The following is a 19,469-nucleotide window of genomic DNA, read 5'->3' on the forward strand; positions in this document are numbered from 1 at the left end:
GATCAAATCTTAGAAATTTAGTAAAAAGTCAAAAACACAAAAGAAAAGAAAAAAACAACAAAAACTAAATGTGAAACGTTATCGAGTCGAAATGCTGAAGATAAAAACTTGCAAATGCAAATCGTAGAAATTATGAATTTTAATGAAATTGAACAAAAACAAAATTGAACAAAAAACAAAATAGAACACAAATAAATAAGTTAAAAGAAAAAATAATGTAGAAAGAATGCAGTGTTTAACTTAAATTTAAGTAAAATTGAAATTTAAATAATTATTATATCGAATGAGCCAGTAAATCGATATTTGAAATAAATAAAACGAATGAGTGGATGAAAAAATTGAAAAAAAAAATGTGTATATTTTCCAGTTGTTCGAGATAAGGTGAGTATGGACGATAATACTCCTAAGACAAGACAAGAGCCTAAGGCAAGAGCTAATTTTAATCGTTTCTTCAACAAAGTCTTAATACCAAGATGTACCGAAAAGAAACCCATTGGATATACATATGTATTATGAAACCTTGAAGACGGCTATAACATAACATAACCCAATCGACAAGATTAGAAAAAAAGAAAGTATAGTACTTCTGCTGATTCAAGTTCCCTTAGAAGAGCTAGTTTACATAAGGTAATAATGGGCACTCTTAAAGTTTAACACCCAAACGTCTACTTAAATTGAATCGATAACAATAAGAACAAGTCCAGAAAATACACTTTTTTCTCCTCAATTGACGGGTGAAATCAGCCGTGCTACTATAACGATTAAGTATCTGGTCCGGCGAACTGAGGCAAAAGCCATACAGGTGCGTGACGTGTACGGTTTTTGGTCTTAACAACAACAAAAAAAAAAATATTGGAATTATATGACCTTTTCATTTATTACGGCGAGTAGTTGATATTCGCTCACTACGGGGGTACAGCCTTCTGAATCGTAAGATCTTGTCGAGGATATTGTGTAAATCCCACCGTCAAAGAATTGATAGGGCCCTCGTATATCAAGGAATACGATCTGCTCGGCATTTCGTACGGTGTCGGAAGGTGCAGCGCTGGTCATCTCAGGCCTACATCCTATCGAACTCTTGGACCAACAAACGTACAGCTCAATCCACGGCGAGCCTCGCCGTTGCAACACCGGTGGGATCATAGAGCGTATTTTTTTGAGCGTATTTCTTCCACTTCAGATTGTGCAACCAAGCTTCCGGGAGGAACGAGTTTTCCTTAGCTCTGCATTTGAAGTAAATCCGGCGCCAGATAACCTGATTCCACACATAACCCAGTCACCAAAAAAATGGCAGTGATTCCGCACAGTCTCGGCAAACGTCATAAGTACCGCAGCGGACATACAAGGAGTTTTAATTCGGATTACAGTTCCACACTACAGGGTTCAAGCTTTCGATGCTTCCTCCTTGTATAAAAAAAATATAAATCACGTGTAGCGAATCCAGTCCCTTTAACCTGGGGGGGTATTCAAAGCGGTATCCCCTGGTGGTAGCGGAGGCAGAGAGACACCACCTCAGCGATGGAAAGACCAGGAGGAGATGAATTTTGCTTAGCTGTCACAGAAGAGAAACGACTAGCGTGCTTTACTGAACTCCGTCGAAATTGCCTAGGAGGTTACAGTGCAAACCGAAAAGATGATGAATTATTGGGGGTATTCAGAAAATTGAGCAAATGAGCTTGCACTCAGGCAAAAGAGCTGATTAGCTCAAGCAAAAACTTTGACAACATTCGTTGCTTTGAGCTAATCAGCTCTTTTGCCCAAGTGCCAGGTCACTTGCGCAATTTGGTGAATACGCCTATTATATTTCGGCTGGGTCGCTTACTGTCTGTCAAGATATTTATAAACATGATGCATTTGTATCAGCTGGACTCACATTTTTTTCACAACACGTATTTTTTCCACAACGTCGCGACGTCTTCGGAGCTAATCGATATTCATGCAATTCATGAGTTTACAATTTTTGCTCAAAGTTTTAGTTCAACAAAACTTATTGACATAAGAAAATTGTACAATACACCATTAATTTTAGTAAAAGGTATACAAAAATTATTCCACTGCCAACAGCTCAATTGTAGGCAGCACTTAAAATCTTATCAAGATGCATGCTTCAACATGTCGGAAATACATAAATACAAAGTCATTAGTAGTTAATCACAGCTGCAGAAGACACGGCGCGCGTGCAATTCAATAAAAAAGTTGTGAAAACTGTAAATAAAATAATATTAAAACAAAAAACACGAAGGCAATTTTTGATGACGAATGGATTTTGATTTTTGATGCTGAATAGTTACCAGCAACGGCCATGACCTGCCGAATCGACCAAAACAAGATTCATATTCAAAAATGTACTTAGCAAATACATTAAGAATAGATATAAGGAGACGGATTTTGAAAAGATTTGGCACAACACTTAATCAGGCACATCTGGCCAATTTCAAACCTGGCAGCTTGTTTTGCTATTCTTCAGTCAAACGTAGATCTTTGTGTACATTCGAATACCCACATGTATGAAAATAACGGGTGATTTTTTTGAGGTTAGGATTTTCATGCATTAGTATTTGACAGATCACGTGGGATTTCAGACATGGTGTCAAAGAGAAAGATGCTCAGTATGCTTTGACATTTCATCATGAATAGACTTACTAACGAGCAACGCTTGCAAATCATTGAATTTTATTACCAAAATCAGTGTTCGGTTCGAAATGTGTTTCGCAAACCCAATTGCTGCGAACGGCGACGAATCGACATTTCACGGTCTTCAGCAACACTCTCAGAAACAGACGCAATATTCTCTTCTGTACGCACTGTACGCATTCGTGTGGTTGGTTTAATGTCCAATAAAGTAAACTGAGTGCGAAACTTGGTCACAATCGCATTAATTGTTTGCTCACTTGGTCGATTATGTAGACCATAAATCGGACGTAAAGCGCGTAAAGTTCGAACCGAACACTGATTTTGGTAATAAAATTCAATGATTTGCAAGCGTTGCTCGTTAGTAAGTCTATTCATGATGAAATGTCAAAGCATACTGAGCATCTTTCTCTTTGACACCATGTCTGAAATCCCACGTGATCTGTCAAATACTAATGCATGAAAATCCTAACCTCAAAAAAATCACCCGATACATATGTACATATGTACAAGCATAAATATAAAGTATATTCACACACTTGGATACTCTGAAATACTCAGCAAGGTTCTTGCTAGGCACTACGCGTTGTGGTCTAAAACGCTTTAAACTTTTTTTGCATTTCTTTTTCATTAATAAACAATTATTTGTATGTTTCTTGGTCGAATATAAAATCAAACGAATTTTCTCCGCAAAATGTGTGAGTAAATCTGCTGGCAAGAAATTTCCAAAGAGTAAACATTTTATTTGCTGTAAACATTGTTGGGCCACCAACACAACTTCGAGGTGCTCAGTGAGGTGTTGACGGCTTGTTCGCAGAATCCAAAGGTTCTTCATTTATAATTTATCACTTTTTAGCCATTAATAGGCATCGTTACCTATGTATTTGCAGCACATGAAAGTAGAAGAGTAAATAATGTTGAGCACGAGCTTCCGATGAAAATAACTAAAATTGGATTTATTTTTTCAAGAAATTCTTGCAAAATTTATTCCTTATATACTTTAGACCGTACCACGATATAGATATGGATTTTGAGTCCCCACTATAGAAGTGTTTCAGGAACGTGAAAAATTTGGTTTCGAATGAACTAACTGTTGAGTTCAGCGTGCGATTCATAATTGTGAATTTTATATGATAGAGTGCATATGAGCAAATCTCACGAGTTGTTTTTTTTTAGTATCACTCCCTTCTCTAAAGCATTCTTCTTGCATTTATTTCACTCAAAGGAGTTCCAGAAACAAGCACAATAAAAAAACAAATCAAGTATTTGAAAGATTTTAGCCTCAAAACATTTATTTAGGCGAAAAAGTACCGAGTTACTAATTTTTTCATTGTCACTCGAAAAAATCATATTTTTTTTTTAATAACTTTGGGAAGTTTTCAAGTAGAATGTTAGTATTAGAGTCATGAGAAAAATGACAGCTGCCGCAGCTATTTTGTAATTTTTTAAATTCTACGATTTTTTTTCAATTTTACTAATTTAAGATACTTCTAAATGTTAAAGTTAAACGGTGAAAATGTTCTTACCATTCTAGTCTGCCAACAAATGAAAAAAAAATTACATTGAGTAAAAAATGATTACGATTTGAGAAACTAAAATTCCATTTGTTTTTTGTAATATTTATTAATGTATTATTTGACTCGGTTTGGCGTTAAAAAGATTATTTGAATTTATAAAGAACCAAGGAAAATTAGGGTGAGAAATCTCGACAAACATCCGAGGCTATGTGTGGACTGTGTTACACATTGTGGTTGTTCACGCTTGCCTGGTTATCAGGTTAACTGCTTAAAAATAATTTTTCTGTTGTGTATTTTGTTTTTGTACAACAATAAATTATACTACAGACAAATTATTTTTAACCAGATAACCTGATAACCAGGCAAGCTTGAACAACCGCATTGTAATAATATTAAAAAAAGTTTATACCTCTGCTTTTTTCTATTTCTAAATTTATCGGTACTGATATTGACAAAAATATCGATAAAATCATCCGTATATTATTCAATACACACAGCAACACTCAAAAGGCAATTGGCAATGAGACAAATTGCATTAATTTAGGGGCGCCAAATTATGAATACATACCAAAGGAGTTGTAAAATTTGGTCACCTTTTTTTTATATATGTACATAAATTTGAAGATGTAGATCAGAGGTCCAAAACTGGAATTAATTTTTTTTTTTAATGAAAGCTTTTGAGGAGCTCTAATTTAGAATTTTTAGCAATTTTGAAGGAAATGGGTTTTACTTTTTCTGCTAATACATTATTCATAATAAAAACTTGGTCGAAAAAAGCTTATAATTTGATACCTTAGCAAAATTTTTCGACATGTACAACAAAATCTCATACATTCACTCAAAAATAATATCATCATTTTTAGCGAATTTCGAAATGAACAACTATTAAAAACGTTATAACTTCAGCGCTTAATTATAATGTTCCGCATTTTTGAGATCTTCGAACAGCAGCTATTGCATAAAAACCAAATTTCAACGTTGATGTAAAAAAATACATAAATATTTCTTCAAATCACAAATCGGTAGTCCAAATCACAAAGCACCGTCCTATTGCTTAAAAAAATAACAAAAACGTATGCATAACTTCAATTACGAGTAATTTGTAAGTGTACTAAATTTGGCAAATAAAATATTATGTAAAAGTCGAACTAAATTACGGGCTATTGTCGTCAAATAGTATATCACCGCCATTAGTCTGACTGCTGAAAAAGATGATGAATTGCTGTCGGACGCGTTTTGCATGCGCTACAATTTAGTTAGCTGATTCGTAGAAAGCGAATGTAAACTATGAAATGGCACTCATCAACACTCGCCTCCAGGCAATAAATTAAAAAAAAAAAAAATGTGCCAAAGTATTGAATGAGTGAATGGCAACCAAATATATTTTTGACATTTTGATTGCTGTTATTGTTGTATCCAGCATAAAGAGAATTGTGATTTTAAAATTTCTACCCCACCAAAACATATGTGCATTAGGGTGGTCCTTAAAAATCAAATGAAAGATTGTTTACAGTTTTTCAGTCTCACGCCCTCAATCGGTAATACTACGGTCATAGATATCACATAAAAATTTTGGACCCGATTGGAGATGGTTAAGGCGTGTCGCACAGGGGGTAAATTTCAAATTCCTCTATGGAGACTCAAAAAATTAAAATTAATTTTTTTTTATCTAATACCGAAAATCAATACTACCATAATCGAAGATATCGCATATAAATTTTGGTCCCGATTGGAGATGGTTAAGGCGCGTCGCACAGAGGCCAAAGGCCACATGCTTCTATGGAGCCCCAAAAATTAAAAATTTTTTTTCATTTAATACTGAAAATCGATACTACAATACACGAAAATATCGCATATAAATTTTGGTCCCGATTGGAGTCGGTTAAGAAGTCTTCATAGGGTAACCTGAACTTTTTGTGCGACACGCCTTAACCGACTCCAATCGGGACAAAAGAAGAATTCAAAATCATAACTCTCGTACGTACATAAATATGTACGTGTTTATGCCAAAAGATCATTTTCAATTTTTAACAAAATCAATATATCAAATACTATTCTAAACATTCTAACAATTACCAATTTCAATTCATGCCGTTTTGCTTGTACATAATTACCTCATGCATGCATAGGTGCATTCGTGCCTTCGTAATAACTTATAATATATTCATTCATATCTGTCTTAAAGTCATCTTTAAAGCTCCAGTTAACTTATTCATACCAACAAAATCATAAATATGAGCAATTGTATATTTAACAGTATGCAGCCAGGTGTGGGCAAGAACTTTTGTACTTGTACACAGTATGTACACAAGTACACATAACAATTGCAAGTAGTAGTTGAAATGAGCTAACAATGAAACAAAGACATTCATTCTACTAGTGAAGTGTTATCGTAGCACAGACACCTTGACAGCAATTAGTCAGGTACGACAGTTCATAAAGGTAGTTATGAGTAAACGATGGGATATAAGGGGCGTATACACTCCTACTATGTATACATTTAATTTAAAGATTAAACTTGTTCAAAGAGCACGATTTCAAGAAACCCGTTTTAAGGTTGAGCAATCACAGTGGCGCATATGGGTATATGGTAAAGTATATCTAGAGTACACTTGAGATATGGTTGGCAATTGAAAAGCACAACCCTTTAACAGCGAATAAAAGTCTTACTTATCTTATACGGTAGACAAACGGGCTCGATTATTTGCATAACCAGCCTTAATTTGTTTTAACTCATGCATTTTCCTCTTTAAAATGAGCATAAGCAGCCGAACAAATGCACGAAATTTTTTGGAATTAACTCGGATCCGGGGAATTTTCGATGACAACACTGGTAAAAACGGCCAGTTGTTGTCTTTTGTACAAGTAAGCAAACGAAGCAGTCGAGTTTCGCGTACGCGGTAGCCGAGTGGTGAGAGTTGCGAGCTACAAGTCTGTAGCTGCCAGGTTCGATACTCGGTTGGAGCGATTGCGAATAATTTTTTGTTTTTATTATTTATTTTATATTTTTTTATTTTATTTTATTTTATTTTTTTTTATATATTTAATTTTACTTCATTTTATATCACATTTCTTATTTTACTATTAGTTAATTTTAATTTTTAGAGATGAATTTTGTTAAAAATTCAACAACTAACTGAAAGTAACGTAAAAAAAATATAGAACTTATAAAAAAAAGAATGAAAAAGAAATAAAAAAAGTATACTGGCCGTGGGACTCGAACCCACGACCTTGCGGCTGGTTTATTCGCATTACTGCCGTCTGTAAGGGCAAAATTTTAATTTGCATTTATGCTTATTAATTCAAATTAATTTTCTCCGTCTGTCTACCATATAACTTACTCTATAAATCTCTCATCAGCGCCGATTGTGCTGACATATACAAAGACAATGTGCAGAGTTTTGTTGGTCTCTGCCCAAACCGATAGATGATATCGTTTTAACGTTTGTTTTGCATTCCCTTTAAAGTTGCTTTTTCAACTACGCCTATGAGGGGGTTAATGAATACATATACATTATGTACATACAAACTTATTTATGCTGCAAAAAAATATTAACAACTGTATTCCATTTGTAATCTGAGGTGTGCCAGCGGCTTATTTGGTCTTGTCTCATTTGCATTAAATGTATTATCTTTAAAATGTTCTTACACACTTTTGAACAGCGACGTATGTATGTACTATGTACATTAGACTGCATCATCAAAAAAAGTTGCGGTTTTCCGCCGGGATTACAAAATTTATTATATTAAATTTCTGAAGCTTAAACCGTTTTGTCATTTGAGGGAATTTTTTCAAAAAAAGATCTTTAAGAAACTATTTTTATTCATACAAAACTCCATTTTTGGAGGTATTTTCAAATCGATCCAGCTCGCTTAAATCTTAATATTTTTCCGAAATATTTTGGTGGACGTCTTAAAATATATACAATAGATTTTATAATTCCAATGGAAAAACAGTACCGATTTTTTTTTTTGTATGGGGAGTGATGCAGTCTAATATACATATGTAGTACCGATATGAGCAATAGAAAATATGTATAGTATTTGTATGCCATCTGAGGAAAAACGGGCAAAACATTTTTTCAAGATATCAATACCAATAAATATGTAAGGCTTGAATTCTAAACTATGTAATCAAAAAAGGATAAGGAAGGGCGATACCTTAATGCTTTGAATGATAAATTTAAAATAAAAGTGCCGCATTTCCCTCAATATATACGTTTGAAGGTACTGCAAAAATAATCAAACTAATTGTATAACAATTATTATTGAATTATCTCATCAAGCCCTTTTCAATAAAAAAGCATATGTTAACAAAAGTTTCCAAATAAAGATTTACGTACATAAATATTTACTATATATGCATATATAAGCAAACAACGAAGGCAAAAGTATCTAATGTTTTATTTCTTACCAGCAAGCTTTTTGCATAAGTCTGTCTAGAATGGCATCTAAGGAGTACTAGTTGAACAACTAAAAAACAATTTACTTCATTTTTAATTATAGTACCGAACGACTTTTTGTGGTGACGATTAAATAATAAAAATAAGCTATTTATTGTTAATGATTTCATTTTTCTGCTACTTGCATTTCTGGCGAAGATTTTTAATTGTTCTCCAATGTTCACCAGTAATGAAATATTGAAGCAATAAGAAGCTTAATTACTCATAACACATATATTTTGAATACACATACTTATATTTTATGTGTGTCGTTTTTAAGCCCGTATCTATGATTTTAATTAATTTTGATATTTTATGAGAAGTCGTAAACACAGTTTAGCCTTTGCAGAAAAGTACAACACTCTGTTAGTTACTTACATTAACAATGAAAATGAAAATTAATACAAAACCTTGTATGCTGATTTTATATATTAAAGAACATATGTATGTATTACAAATATATAGCAATTTCTAATTAAATTATTAGTATTTTTAATGATATTGACCTAGTTAATATCATTTCAAAAATTTCATTTGCAACAAAAGAAGCCTTTTACCTTTGGTGAACTCGGTCTGTGGTCACAAGCAATAGCCGCCGAAGTAAAAAGGTAAAAATAACCACTCATGCTCATACATACATATACCCGTAGATGCGTATGTAACGTATACGCCGCGTAGCACCATTCGCAGTCATCTAACACGTTAAAGTTAAAAGTCATATTATTTAAAATTAATTAAATATTGGCGTGGAAGATTTTCACATAGTATTCCTTATGAACATATACATTACTTTCTCCAGGTATGTATATAAAAATTTTGCCAATAAAACTTGTAAAAATGGATTTTTTTTTTTTCAAATCATGGTAATTTTCTACTCAATGTAATTTTTTTCATTTGGTGGCACACTCGTTTTACTACACTAACTTAATTCGCTTTGGCAAGAAGAACATTTTCACCGTTTAATTTTAACATTTTGAAGTATCCTAAATTATTGATATTAAAAAAAAAAATCGTAAAATTTCAAAAATTTCAAAATAGCTGTGACAGATATTCTGCATGCTGCCGTTTTTTTAATTTCGTGGTAAACTCTTGAAACTTCACAGATATATTGTATTTGATGTCAACTTGCTTATATATCTAAGCATGTATTTCTAGCCTTTTTAAGCTATAGGGGTACAATATTTTTTTTCTTGCACTATGTAAAATATTTGCTTCAGTTCTATCTCAGGCTGTTGGGCTTTGGACATTAAGAAACTTCCTGGCTCCCATGAGCGTTGCTGTTTTCCAATCATCGACTAGTTGGTCTATAACAAATATTTATCGAACATAAGTAATGGTAACCTAGGCGCGATAATCGAACCAGAAGAAATATTGCACCTCAGCGTTCAAAATTTTCTTTCAGCAGTTTAAAGAAAGTCCTGAGGGTACGCAAATAAGAATGAAAGAAAGTTTAGCGCAACCAAGCGAGAATTCGATTTATATACATATGTGAGTTTATATATATATATATATGTATTTGTCTATTCAAAGCTATCGTCCCTTCATAAATATGTACCAAAATCTGCTTAGACAGCAAGTCGAAGCATTTTAATTTTTCGGTCGTTTATTACGTTTTTTCATTCAATTTTAATTTTCAAACGTACGTAAATCACTGCTGCAATTTTCTCTTCATTGAATTTTCTTTTTTCTTTATACATACCTATATGCATAAGTATGTATAAGTGTATACTATTTATGTAGTAATGTTTACAATTCGTACATATAAGTCAGCATACCTAAAAAGTTTGGATGCACACACATAAGTATTTAAGTATGTTGATGTCGGTAGGTTACTCAGACAAAAGGCGCATTAAGATTTTGGAAACTGTGGATACATTTTATGACTCTAGTGTTGTAAGTTATTGATGATACATACTCTTATATATGTACATACATATATTGTAAGTCCAGTAATTGCTTTTGGTATTGCTTTTGATAATATTTGTCGGTATTACTGAACTTTAGGTGCATTCTTCTTTTTTATATCACAATTGTAGTATTTGTAAAAAACAGGTAAGCAAATTTTACGGATTGCAAATTATTTGCATTTAGGGAACAAATTTTGATATTTAAATATTTCAGTTACTCCTTCAAAAAAAAAGATTAATTTAAAGATCTGATGAGAAGAAAGGTTCAATAACCATTTTTCTCACCAATAATATTCTAGGTAGCTTTGCTTGAAGAGCACACATTTGGATAGCGCAATTAATAGATGTTACACATATTCTCTCGCAGTATACAATTACGCTATTGAAAATTGATTTGCATAATTCGCAATCGCTTTAAATAGTAAACTAATGCTATTAATTTTGTTATACATATATGTATATGGTATAGTGATGACGCTTGCTAAAACTGTGCATATCTAACTATAGTATACTTACATGTTGATATATTTACCTACATATGTATGTGTGTATGCACATAACTTTTTTCGCTATTTATTTACAAATTAGAGGAACGCGCTGATTAAACATCTATTTATGTAGATAGCCGCAGAGATGCCGACAAAAATAATTAATTGGGTTAGATGCACACACGTATGTACATGTGGATTTATTTTAAGTTGATATATGTATGTATATGCACTTGCCACGTCACAATTGCAAAAATAATAACAAAGCGCTATAATAATATTAGCTTTAGCCGCCACAACCGCAAATGAATGAAACTATTGAATTGATAATCTGGCGCAGCCACAGCGAATTAAACGGCGTAAATAATAACAATTAAAAAATTACATAGCTTCGGTAGAAATTTATGTACTACATTGTTGCGAAAATCGAAAAATGTAAATTATAGCATAAATGGCAGTGAATATCGAAAAAAAAGAAAGAAAAAAATAATTAACACTATTATAAGTGAAAAATTTATATTAGACGAGATTTATAAGCGGATTAAGAATTAATTTCAAATAGATATTACGTAGTAATAATTAGAAAGCAATGTATTTTGTTTACCATCTAACTGCACTGGCACGGCTTCCGTAACAGAATAGTTTGAGGTGCGTATGGCCAATCGGTAGGACTCAGGTTACATTTCTGGTCGCACCGTAGGGCAATAACAAACTTCCGAATGCAATTCTGACCTCAAAAAGCCTGCCCTAAAAATAATTTGCCAACCAAGACTCACACGACAAATTGGAGTAGAAGCTAGGCTGAACTTTAAACAAAAAAACTGGCGCCAATTCATTGGACCCTTTCTCCCTGCCTTCTCTGAATAGTGTTGGGCGTTCAAAATTGGTTGTTTTATGACATGCTTTCTGGCTTCAGTTCTCATATTCGACATGGATGGTTGAGCTTCCTTCACACCAGTCAGTACAGTAGCCAGACTGCTACTAGACAGTCTAGGAGCATCTTTGCCCAAGCCGGATCGTTAGCATAATTCTTTGACTCAAGAGTGGACTTAAGACTTTTCCGTAACCAGCTGTCTCAACTGAGATGGGTTTGTTATATCTCCAGCAAACCTAGCGGCTTTAATAGAAGATCCCAGCGCTCAGTAAGGGCTGAAGCCTGACTACATTTTCTGCGGCTCTTTAGTCCGCAGCATTAATTTAATGTGATTTCATCATTGTAGGCATTCCGCCTTTGGTTTGACCAACTTCGTCACTGATTCGTCGTCACTGACTTTAACCAAAGCAGACGCCAATCTAAGGAAAATCTTCCGGCACGTCAAGGAGAGCCACTTTGTCCTGCTTGGGGGTCAGATTCTTGTCAATCGCATGCTGGATGCTATGAAGAAAATAACCACGGTTACTCTGGAATTCCAGCTTCACATCTACTACCGATTTCTCAATCGTGGCAGCGATTCTTGCCTCCTGAAGCTGTGCCAATAGCTCCGTTCCAAGAGGTTTGTTGACGGAATGAAGCAGAGTGGAACGCTGCTCGACATATTCACTACCCTGCTGTATACGGCTTTCATTGCCTCCATACGATCACGCTAGGGTTACTTTGGTTCAGTGTCTCGGGGAAAATTGCTATTAAAAGCGCTGGGTTTTTGCTACCAAGGAGTATTTTGGGGGTTCCTGACGCCTCGGAAATTATTTATGATTGTTCCCTCGAGGGAAGCAAGCACTCTGCTATAATACTCATTCGACGGTAATCTACGTGAGGGTGAAGCAGCTTAGAAGATAATCCGAAAAGCGGTAACACCCACCCCGATTGGCCTCTGATATCCGCTTATGATTCCAGACCATCATTATCTAGCACTAGCCAAAGAAAATACTGTAGGTATAGCCTGCTTCCAGCTGAAGTGCCTGTTTCCAGCTGTACATGCGACGGAGGGTGCCCCCTGAAGGATGGCATACATATCACACACCGTCTTCAAAAGAGGCATATCTCAAAACTTGTAATTTTTGAAATTATGCGCTAAAAATGTACACAGAGCTTTTATTTACCTTTAAGCAAAAGCTAGAGCAAATTTTTGTTATATTTAATTAAAAAAACCTGAGGTAGTGTCTCTTGCTCATATGATCAGTTTTTCGCATTTCCTGACAAACTTGTAATTTTGAGTTGTGCCCCTTTTGAACACGGTTTGCGATAAGTAGCCCCTAAAAGTTTAGTTCATTAGGGCGCCTATATTCCTACTCGGTGACACAATCGTGCATTTGACGGGTTATAAACACAATCATATTAAATTTAATACAAATCCAAAAAGCCGTTTTTGAAATACGACTACATTGTAATTCTTTGCTTTGTTAGAATTCACAGGTCATTGACCCAAAGGTGTGTGTAAATGACAGAGTTTAGCACGTACATACACATACATCTGCACAAGAAAACACTAATTGGAAAAATATCTACATATGCATGTCTCGTAGTTGAAAGCTTTGTCATCTACATGACGCAAAAATTATTTATAAACATTTGTGCAAGGTTTAGCAACTGCAATGTATCTAAACAAAGAAAACTGTTGTAGACACTTATGTATGTATGTAGTTTCACAGGAACATTTCATGCTAAAAGCAAGGCAAAATTCTTATGGCGATTACGCTCAACATTTAGCAGCAACAATATATCAGGGCTTCAGCACAATCGCTCAAGTATTTGCCGTTTCGACGGGAGTTTCCGCAAGCGAAAGAGATAACGAACCAAATAATTTTGCAAAACAAAAAAAAAATTAAAATTAAAACAAATACTTGTTAAAATCAACGAAAATTGCGAGCGAGAGAGCCGCCAAGACCCAAAGCGCCAAGCAAGCGGGAGATTAGTTGGCAAAGCAAGCCAAACAGTCAGGCAGCTCCAACCAGTTATCGATCAAAGAGACGGCGAGGCGACCAGTATAGACGCGCAAGTCGCCCGGTGCGCACACGATCAGCGGATGGAAACTGAAATACGTTAATAGAAATCGCAAGACGATTGAACAACGCGTTCAGAGATTTTTTTTTCACTTTTTTTATTTATGACGCACGCGTGTGGTGAAGAAGAAATCATTGTATTTTAATAATCATCATTAAAATCCAAGCCTTAATGTTGGTGTTTTGTTAAGAAATCTTGTTTTTTAAATTTGCATATTAACTTGCATACATAAGTGGAAATGTTGAAAAAGTGATTGTAATTAAGTTGAAAGTGTGAAAAATACATAAATTCAGGCTAGCCACAGAATTTTTAGGTTGGTCTAAAGTAAACCAACCACCAACTACACACCAGTTATTCTGGGTCACACTTTCCTCGCTAAGTTAAAAAAAAAAATACAAAATCAAAACGAAATGCATTTCACCAGCATCTTCTTAGCCGCTTTGCTGGCCATACAGCTGAGCGAACGCGCTTGGTGCCAACAATTGCCGCCACAAAGTTTTCAAACGCATCCAACGCGCACAAATGTAACCAACTGGAGCCATCGGGTGGGTGCGAAAAAAATAAATGAAAAATAAAGTTAAATATTATAATAAATGTCAAATCACAATAATTAAATAATAACTAATAAGGGTGTAATATAAATATGCGCGTTAATTTGTAGTTTTATGCGCCTCACTGTGTCCATGTCGTTAAAAACTCATACAGTTCGTCATTCCATCTTCTTCGGTACTCGTTGCCCACACGAATGGTGCCCTAGACCTTGCTTAGAATAGGTCTCTCGAAAGCCCACAAAGCCTTCACATCTGTTGTCAACATCGTCTATGCTTCATCGCCATATAAAAGCACGAGCACGAAGGAAAAATTAGACAGCGTAATCGGAAGGATCTTTGGTCCCATCCGTGGAAAACTCAGCTACAAGAGACACGAAATCATAAAAAATCCAAAAAATATATATCTATACCAATAATCTGCTAAAAATGCTCTATATTAGCGACATTTGACTCCAATTTCTTAGAGAAAAGTGGGCTCATTTGTGACAAAATAAATATGTATGCAAAAGTAAATATATGTACACATTTGTATGTAAATGGAATGTCAATAAATCTCATGTGAAGATGCGCTCTGCTGGAGTTCATTGCACCTGTTCAGGCTGAGTTGCAAAGGCAAATTAACAGCGAAAAAGGTTCCCAAAAACGAGATGACGAGTACTTTTTCATTTTTAATACACTCATGACTGCCGTTTATTTTGAAAGTGGCATAAGTCATTTCCCAGCTCTTGTGCTTAAATGACCGGTTACTGGTATCTGAACGCGTCGGTTATTCGTGCAACTACATCAACAAATGGTAGAAGGTTTTGCTCTTAGTTAGATAGAACGATTTGCAGATGCATTCGGTTACAAGCAGCCGGTAGTTTAAGCACAAGAGCCACTTTAGAAAAAGAGGCTCATATCTACTCACAGTTACTTAGGAGGGTTACCTACATATGTACATAAATATATCTCTGTGTTAAAGTAAATACATACATACATATCTTTTGGCGGTTTTTTCAGACATAATCTTTTGAATTGATCATTAATCATTTCAAAAAGCTAGCTAATAGCTGAGATCATCCCGAAATCTTCTGGAGGAAAATAACATTTTTTAAAGTAAAATTGGTATCAATCGTTAAAGAATATTGATGACAGATCGAACTAGTAACTACGAGAATTGAAGTTAAAAAAATTGATTACAGAAACTCAAGAAAAGGAAAGATCGGTTCTCATGAAAAAATAAACTGAAATTATAAAAATGTGGTCGTTTTTGAGCTTAAATAAAAAATTATATAAAATAATACAGTTTTTCCTCATACTTATGTAGGCAAAAACGTATTATGAATACCAAAGAGAGAATTTAGTTTAACTATCAACAAAATTATCGCAATTGAAATTTCGAAAAAAAGGCTAGTTTGAAGTGAAAAGTTGGAAAGTCCACTTTTGTGAGAACTCATATTTTGATAAAGGACGCAAGAGTTATCAAAAATGCATCGTTGACATTCATGAATGGAAAATTTTCCAAGTTCAAAAGAGGCATGGAGAGTTCGATAAGGCCAAAAGAATACCTGCCTGCATCCATTTCAAATCATGCAGGCAGTGCGATGGTATATCGAGAATTAACTTCAGAATAAGATATGCTTTTCGGCTTGAAAAATAAATGAACACGTATTTTTGTTTTTAATTTCATTCCATTACTTTTGCACTTTTACGAATTTGGTAAGATTTTGTCCAAAATAATAATTTTTTGGAAATTTTTTTTATTTTGTAAACCTTGTAGTAGCCACTTTTTTTTTTAATTCACACGGTCCATACGTACTACTTACCATAAAAATTTCGTTTGATATTTTTTCGTTTTTTATTCATTTTTGTTTAGAACCTCTAATGGCAATAATACTTAACCTATTTTCGATCATTAGTATGTTATGTTAGAGTTTTATTTTCTCGAACAATTTTTAAAGCTTATTTTGATTTTTTCTATCATACTATCTAAAACCGTTATTTTCACATTTAATTTTTTAAATCGTAAAAGATAACAAAACTTTCGTAAAAATGCTGTCTCCATAATAATGGTTAAAAATTATCGAAAAAAATCACAATATAAAGATTAAATTTGACCGAAAAAATAAAAATTTAGATTTAACGTTTATTTTTGACAAAAAATATCGATTTATCTATGGCCTAAAAATAAAAATTTTAATACTCATATTAAATGGTTATTTTCGGTCGTTGCGTATTCAATGTTTGGCAAAATACTTCTTGAAGAGATTTTTGTATCTCCTGTAAAATTAGTAAAATTTTACTTAGCAATATTCACTCAAATCTAATGATTTACATATTATGTATTTTTGCACTGTAAGCCCGTCGTATTAGGTAAATCGACTAATATGTGAAGGTAAGGCCTTTGAGTTCTGCCTTCGTATTACCAAATATGCACATTTTCGCCGTGATGTCGGTAAACATACAACGTTTCCTCAAAAAAATTTAGGTAGTGACATATATGTATATGTATATAAATGTGTATTAAAAACTTTACGTAAACCCACATAGGTATGGCGTACCATAAATTTAAATAAAACAAGTAAGAAAGTCTAAGTTCGGGCGGAGCCGAACATTAAATACCCGGCGCACGTATTAAATATATGTCTTTCACCTTTCCGAAAGCTACCGCTAGATGGTAAGCCGGGGTGTATACATTTTAAGTAAATTAGCGTCCTTAAATTTCGAAATATTGAAATTTCAAGCATATCTGAAATTTACCGTTATATGAAAAGCGGCCTCAATTTTAGTCCGATTTCAACAATTTTCAACGGTTTGCTTTTATGTGGCAAGCACAATAACCATACCGAGCTTGGTGCAAATTGCTAGAACGGCTAGCGAGATACATATATGAGATCACAAGTGGGCGGTGCTACGCCCATTTTCCAAAAATTTTGATTTCTTGGTAAATAATTGTTGCAATCATCAATTTTGAATAAATTAGCTTCAATATTTACTGATTTATCGAAGATTTTGTATTTCTCAAAATTACCGTTATATGGGATGTGGGCGTGGTTATTGTCCGATTTTAGAAATTTTCGGCAAGTTGGTATGCTGTACCAGGACCAACAACTGTGCCAAGTTTGGAAGAAATTGGTGTAGCGGTTACCAAGATATACACATGTAACCATAAGTGGGCGTGGCTACGCCCATTTGCCAAAATTTTGTAATATTCTTATTTTTCGTCTAAAACTCATTGCAAATATCAATTTTGAGTGAATTATCTTTAGTAGTTACTAAAATATCGCAGTTTTCGTTTTTCTGAAAATTACCGTTATATGGGAGGTAGGCGTGGTTATTGTCCGATTTTTAAAATTTTCAGCCATTTAGTATGCTGTACTAAGGCCAACAACTGTGCCAAGTTTGGAAGAAATTGGTGCAGCGGTTACCAAGATATACACATGTAACCATAAGTGGGCGTGGCTACGCCCATTTGCCAAAAATTTATAATATTCATATTTTCCCTCTGAAACTCATTGTAAGTATCAATTTTGAGTGGATTATCTTCAGTAGTTACTAAAATATCGCAGTTTTCGTATTTCTGGAAATTACCGTTATATGGGAAGTGGGCGTGGCTAAAGTCCGATTTCGCCCATTTTCAATACCGTCCGTCCCACGCCCAAAAGAAGTTCACGTACCAAGTTTCGTTAAGATATCTCAATTTTTACTCGAGTTATCGTGTGCACAGACGGACGGACGGACGGACGGACGGACGGACGGACAGACAGTCACCGCTTAATCGATTTCTCTTTTCATTCTGATCATTTATGTATACATTTGTCTATATCTATCTCGATTCGTTTTGCCTGTTACAAACAACCGTTATGTGAACAAAGTTATAATACCCTTGTGCACAAGTGCGCTCGGGTATAAATATGAATTAATTTACAATGAATTCTTGTCCAACAACTTTTAATGCCGCTCAATTGATCTGCCATTGGCATTGGCTTTGGTCATGGCGATTGCTTTTTTGTTGTACTGTGCCCGAATGCCTTGAGCAGAAAAATCCATTACTAGTACAGTTGGAAAAATCCCGTTTCTTGCTACTGTTGGGATACCTTAACGTACTTATGTACTTACGTATGTACACATCTTGTAGAAATGGCCTCGCGTTAAATAAATACCTATGCATAGTGGTAGGTAGGAGTGTGTAGCAAAAAAAAGTATTTTTTTCACAAGAGATGCTTGAAAAAGATGCATATTGTATGTATGAATGTAGGCTGTCGAGTTTGGCATACTTACATTTAAATTTTCTTTTTTCTACCCATCCCACACGTACATACATATGCCTTTACTTATTTACCTGATTTATTGTAATTACGTCTGCAATTTGGCAATTTCGCAAGGGAGATAAGAAGGCCGAAATGTCAGCGAATACATTGTTACTTTCATTGCAGATTCGATGCAACATTTTCTACAAGGTTTCGTTCGAGTTTTATATTTTTAGATTTCGAATTGAATGCTCAAAATATTTGTGAAGAGAAATAATTCTTGAAACTAAGTTATTACTAATAATAGATAAATACCTAAATTTTCACTTATTAAAAAATAAGCAATTAAATAATTTTTTGCAATTAATTAATACAACCTGGTACATCACCCTTTTTTTCGCCCTTCACATTCAATGCTGCCTTTGGCATTGTAGCATTTTCGTACATCAGTAGCGGCGCCGTCCTCCGATGGATTGAGCAAAAGCTGTAAGGATCTTTTAACTACACTGCATGATCGCGTGAGCGTCTTAGCAACGCTGGACGAGGATTTGCGAAGACGCTTAGAGAATATTGAAAATAAGTAAGTGAATATTGTAGCATGATGTCTAGGAACTACATATGTATCGTATTGAAAACTAAATTTGATAATCTACGTATATATGTAGTTATGTATGTTCAGGAAGAAAGCTGAGGCTTACGTACTTCTATTCGATTTTATTTTATTTTATTTTATTTTATTTTATTTTATTTTATTTTATTTTAT

At 34.2% G+C, this 19,469-nt stretch overlaps 2 protein-coding genes across 3 annotated transcripts in view; one reads left to right on the forward strand and one right to left on the reverse strand.

Annotated features, from left to right (window-relative positions):
* LOC118747743 (GTP-binding protein Rhes) overlaps positions 1-19,469 on the reverse strand; it is a 100,314-nt gene that overhangs the window by 17,871 nt on the left and 62,974 nt on the right. The window lies entirely within an intron of this gene.
* The window catches only part of LOC118747741 (angiopoietin-4-like), a 16,986-nt gene continuing 11,415 nt past the window's right edge, over positions 13,899-19,469 (forward strand). For both annotated transcript variants that reach the window (XM_036481865.1, XM_036481864.1), the window contains exons 1-2: positions 13,899-14,471; positions 19,141-19,286. In XM_036481865.1, coding sequence (XP_036337758.1) covers positions 14,337-14,471; positions 19,141-19,286 — 281 coding nt within the window. In that variant the 5' untranslated portion in view covers positions 13,899-14,336. The remainder of the gene's footprint in view (positions 14,472-19,140; positions 19,287-19,469) is intronic.

Source organism: Rhagoletis pomonella, unplaced genomic scaffold, assembly GCF_013731165.1.
Source record: "Rhagoletis pomonella isolate Grant_MI unplaced genomic scaffold, Rhpom_1.0 Rhpom_scaffold_00012, whole genome shotgun sequence".
In the NCBI taxonomy this organism is placed as follows: Eukaryota; Metazoa; Arthropoda; class Insecta; order Diptera; family Tephritidae; genus Rhagoletis; species Rhagoletis pomonella.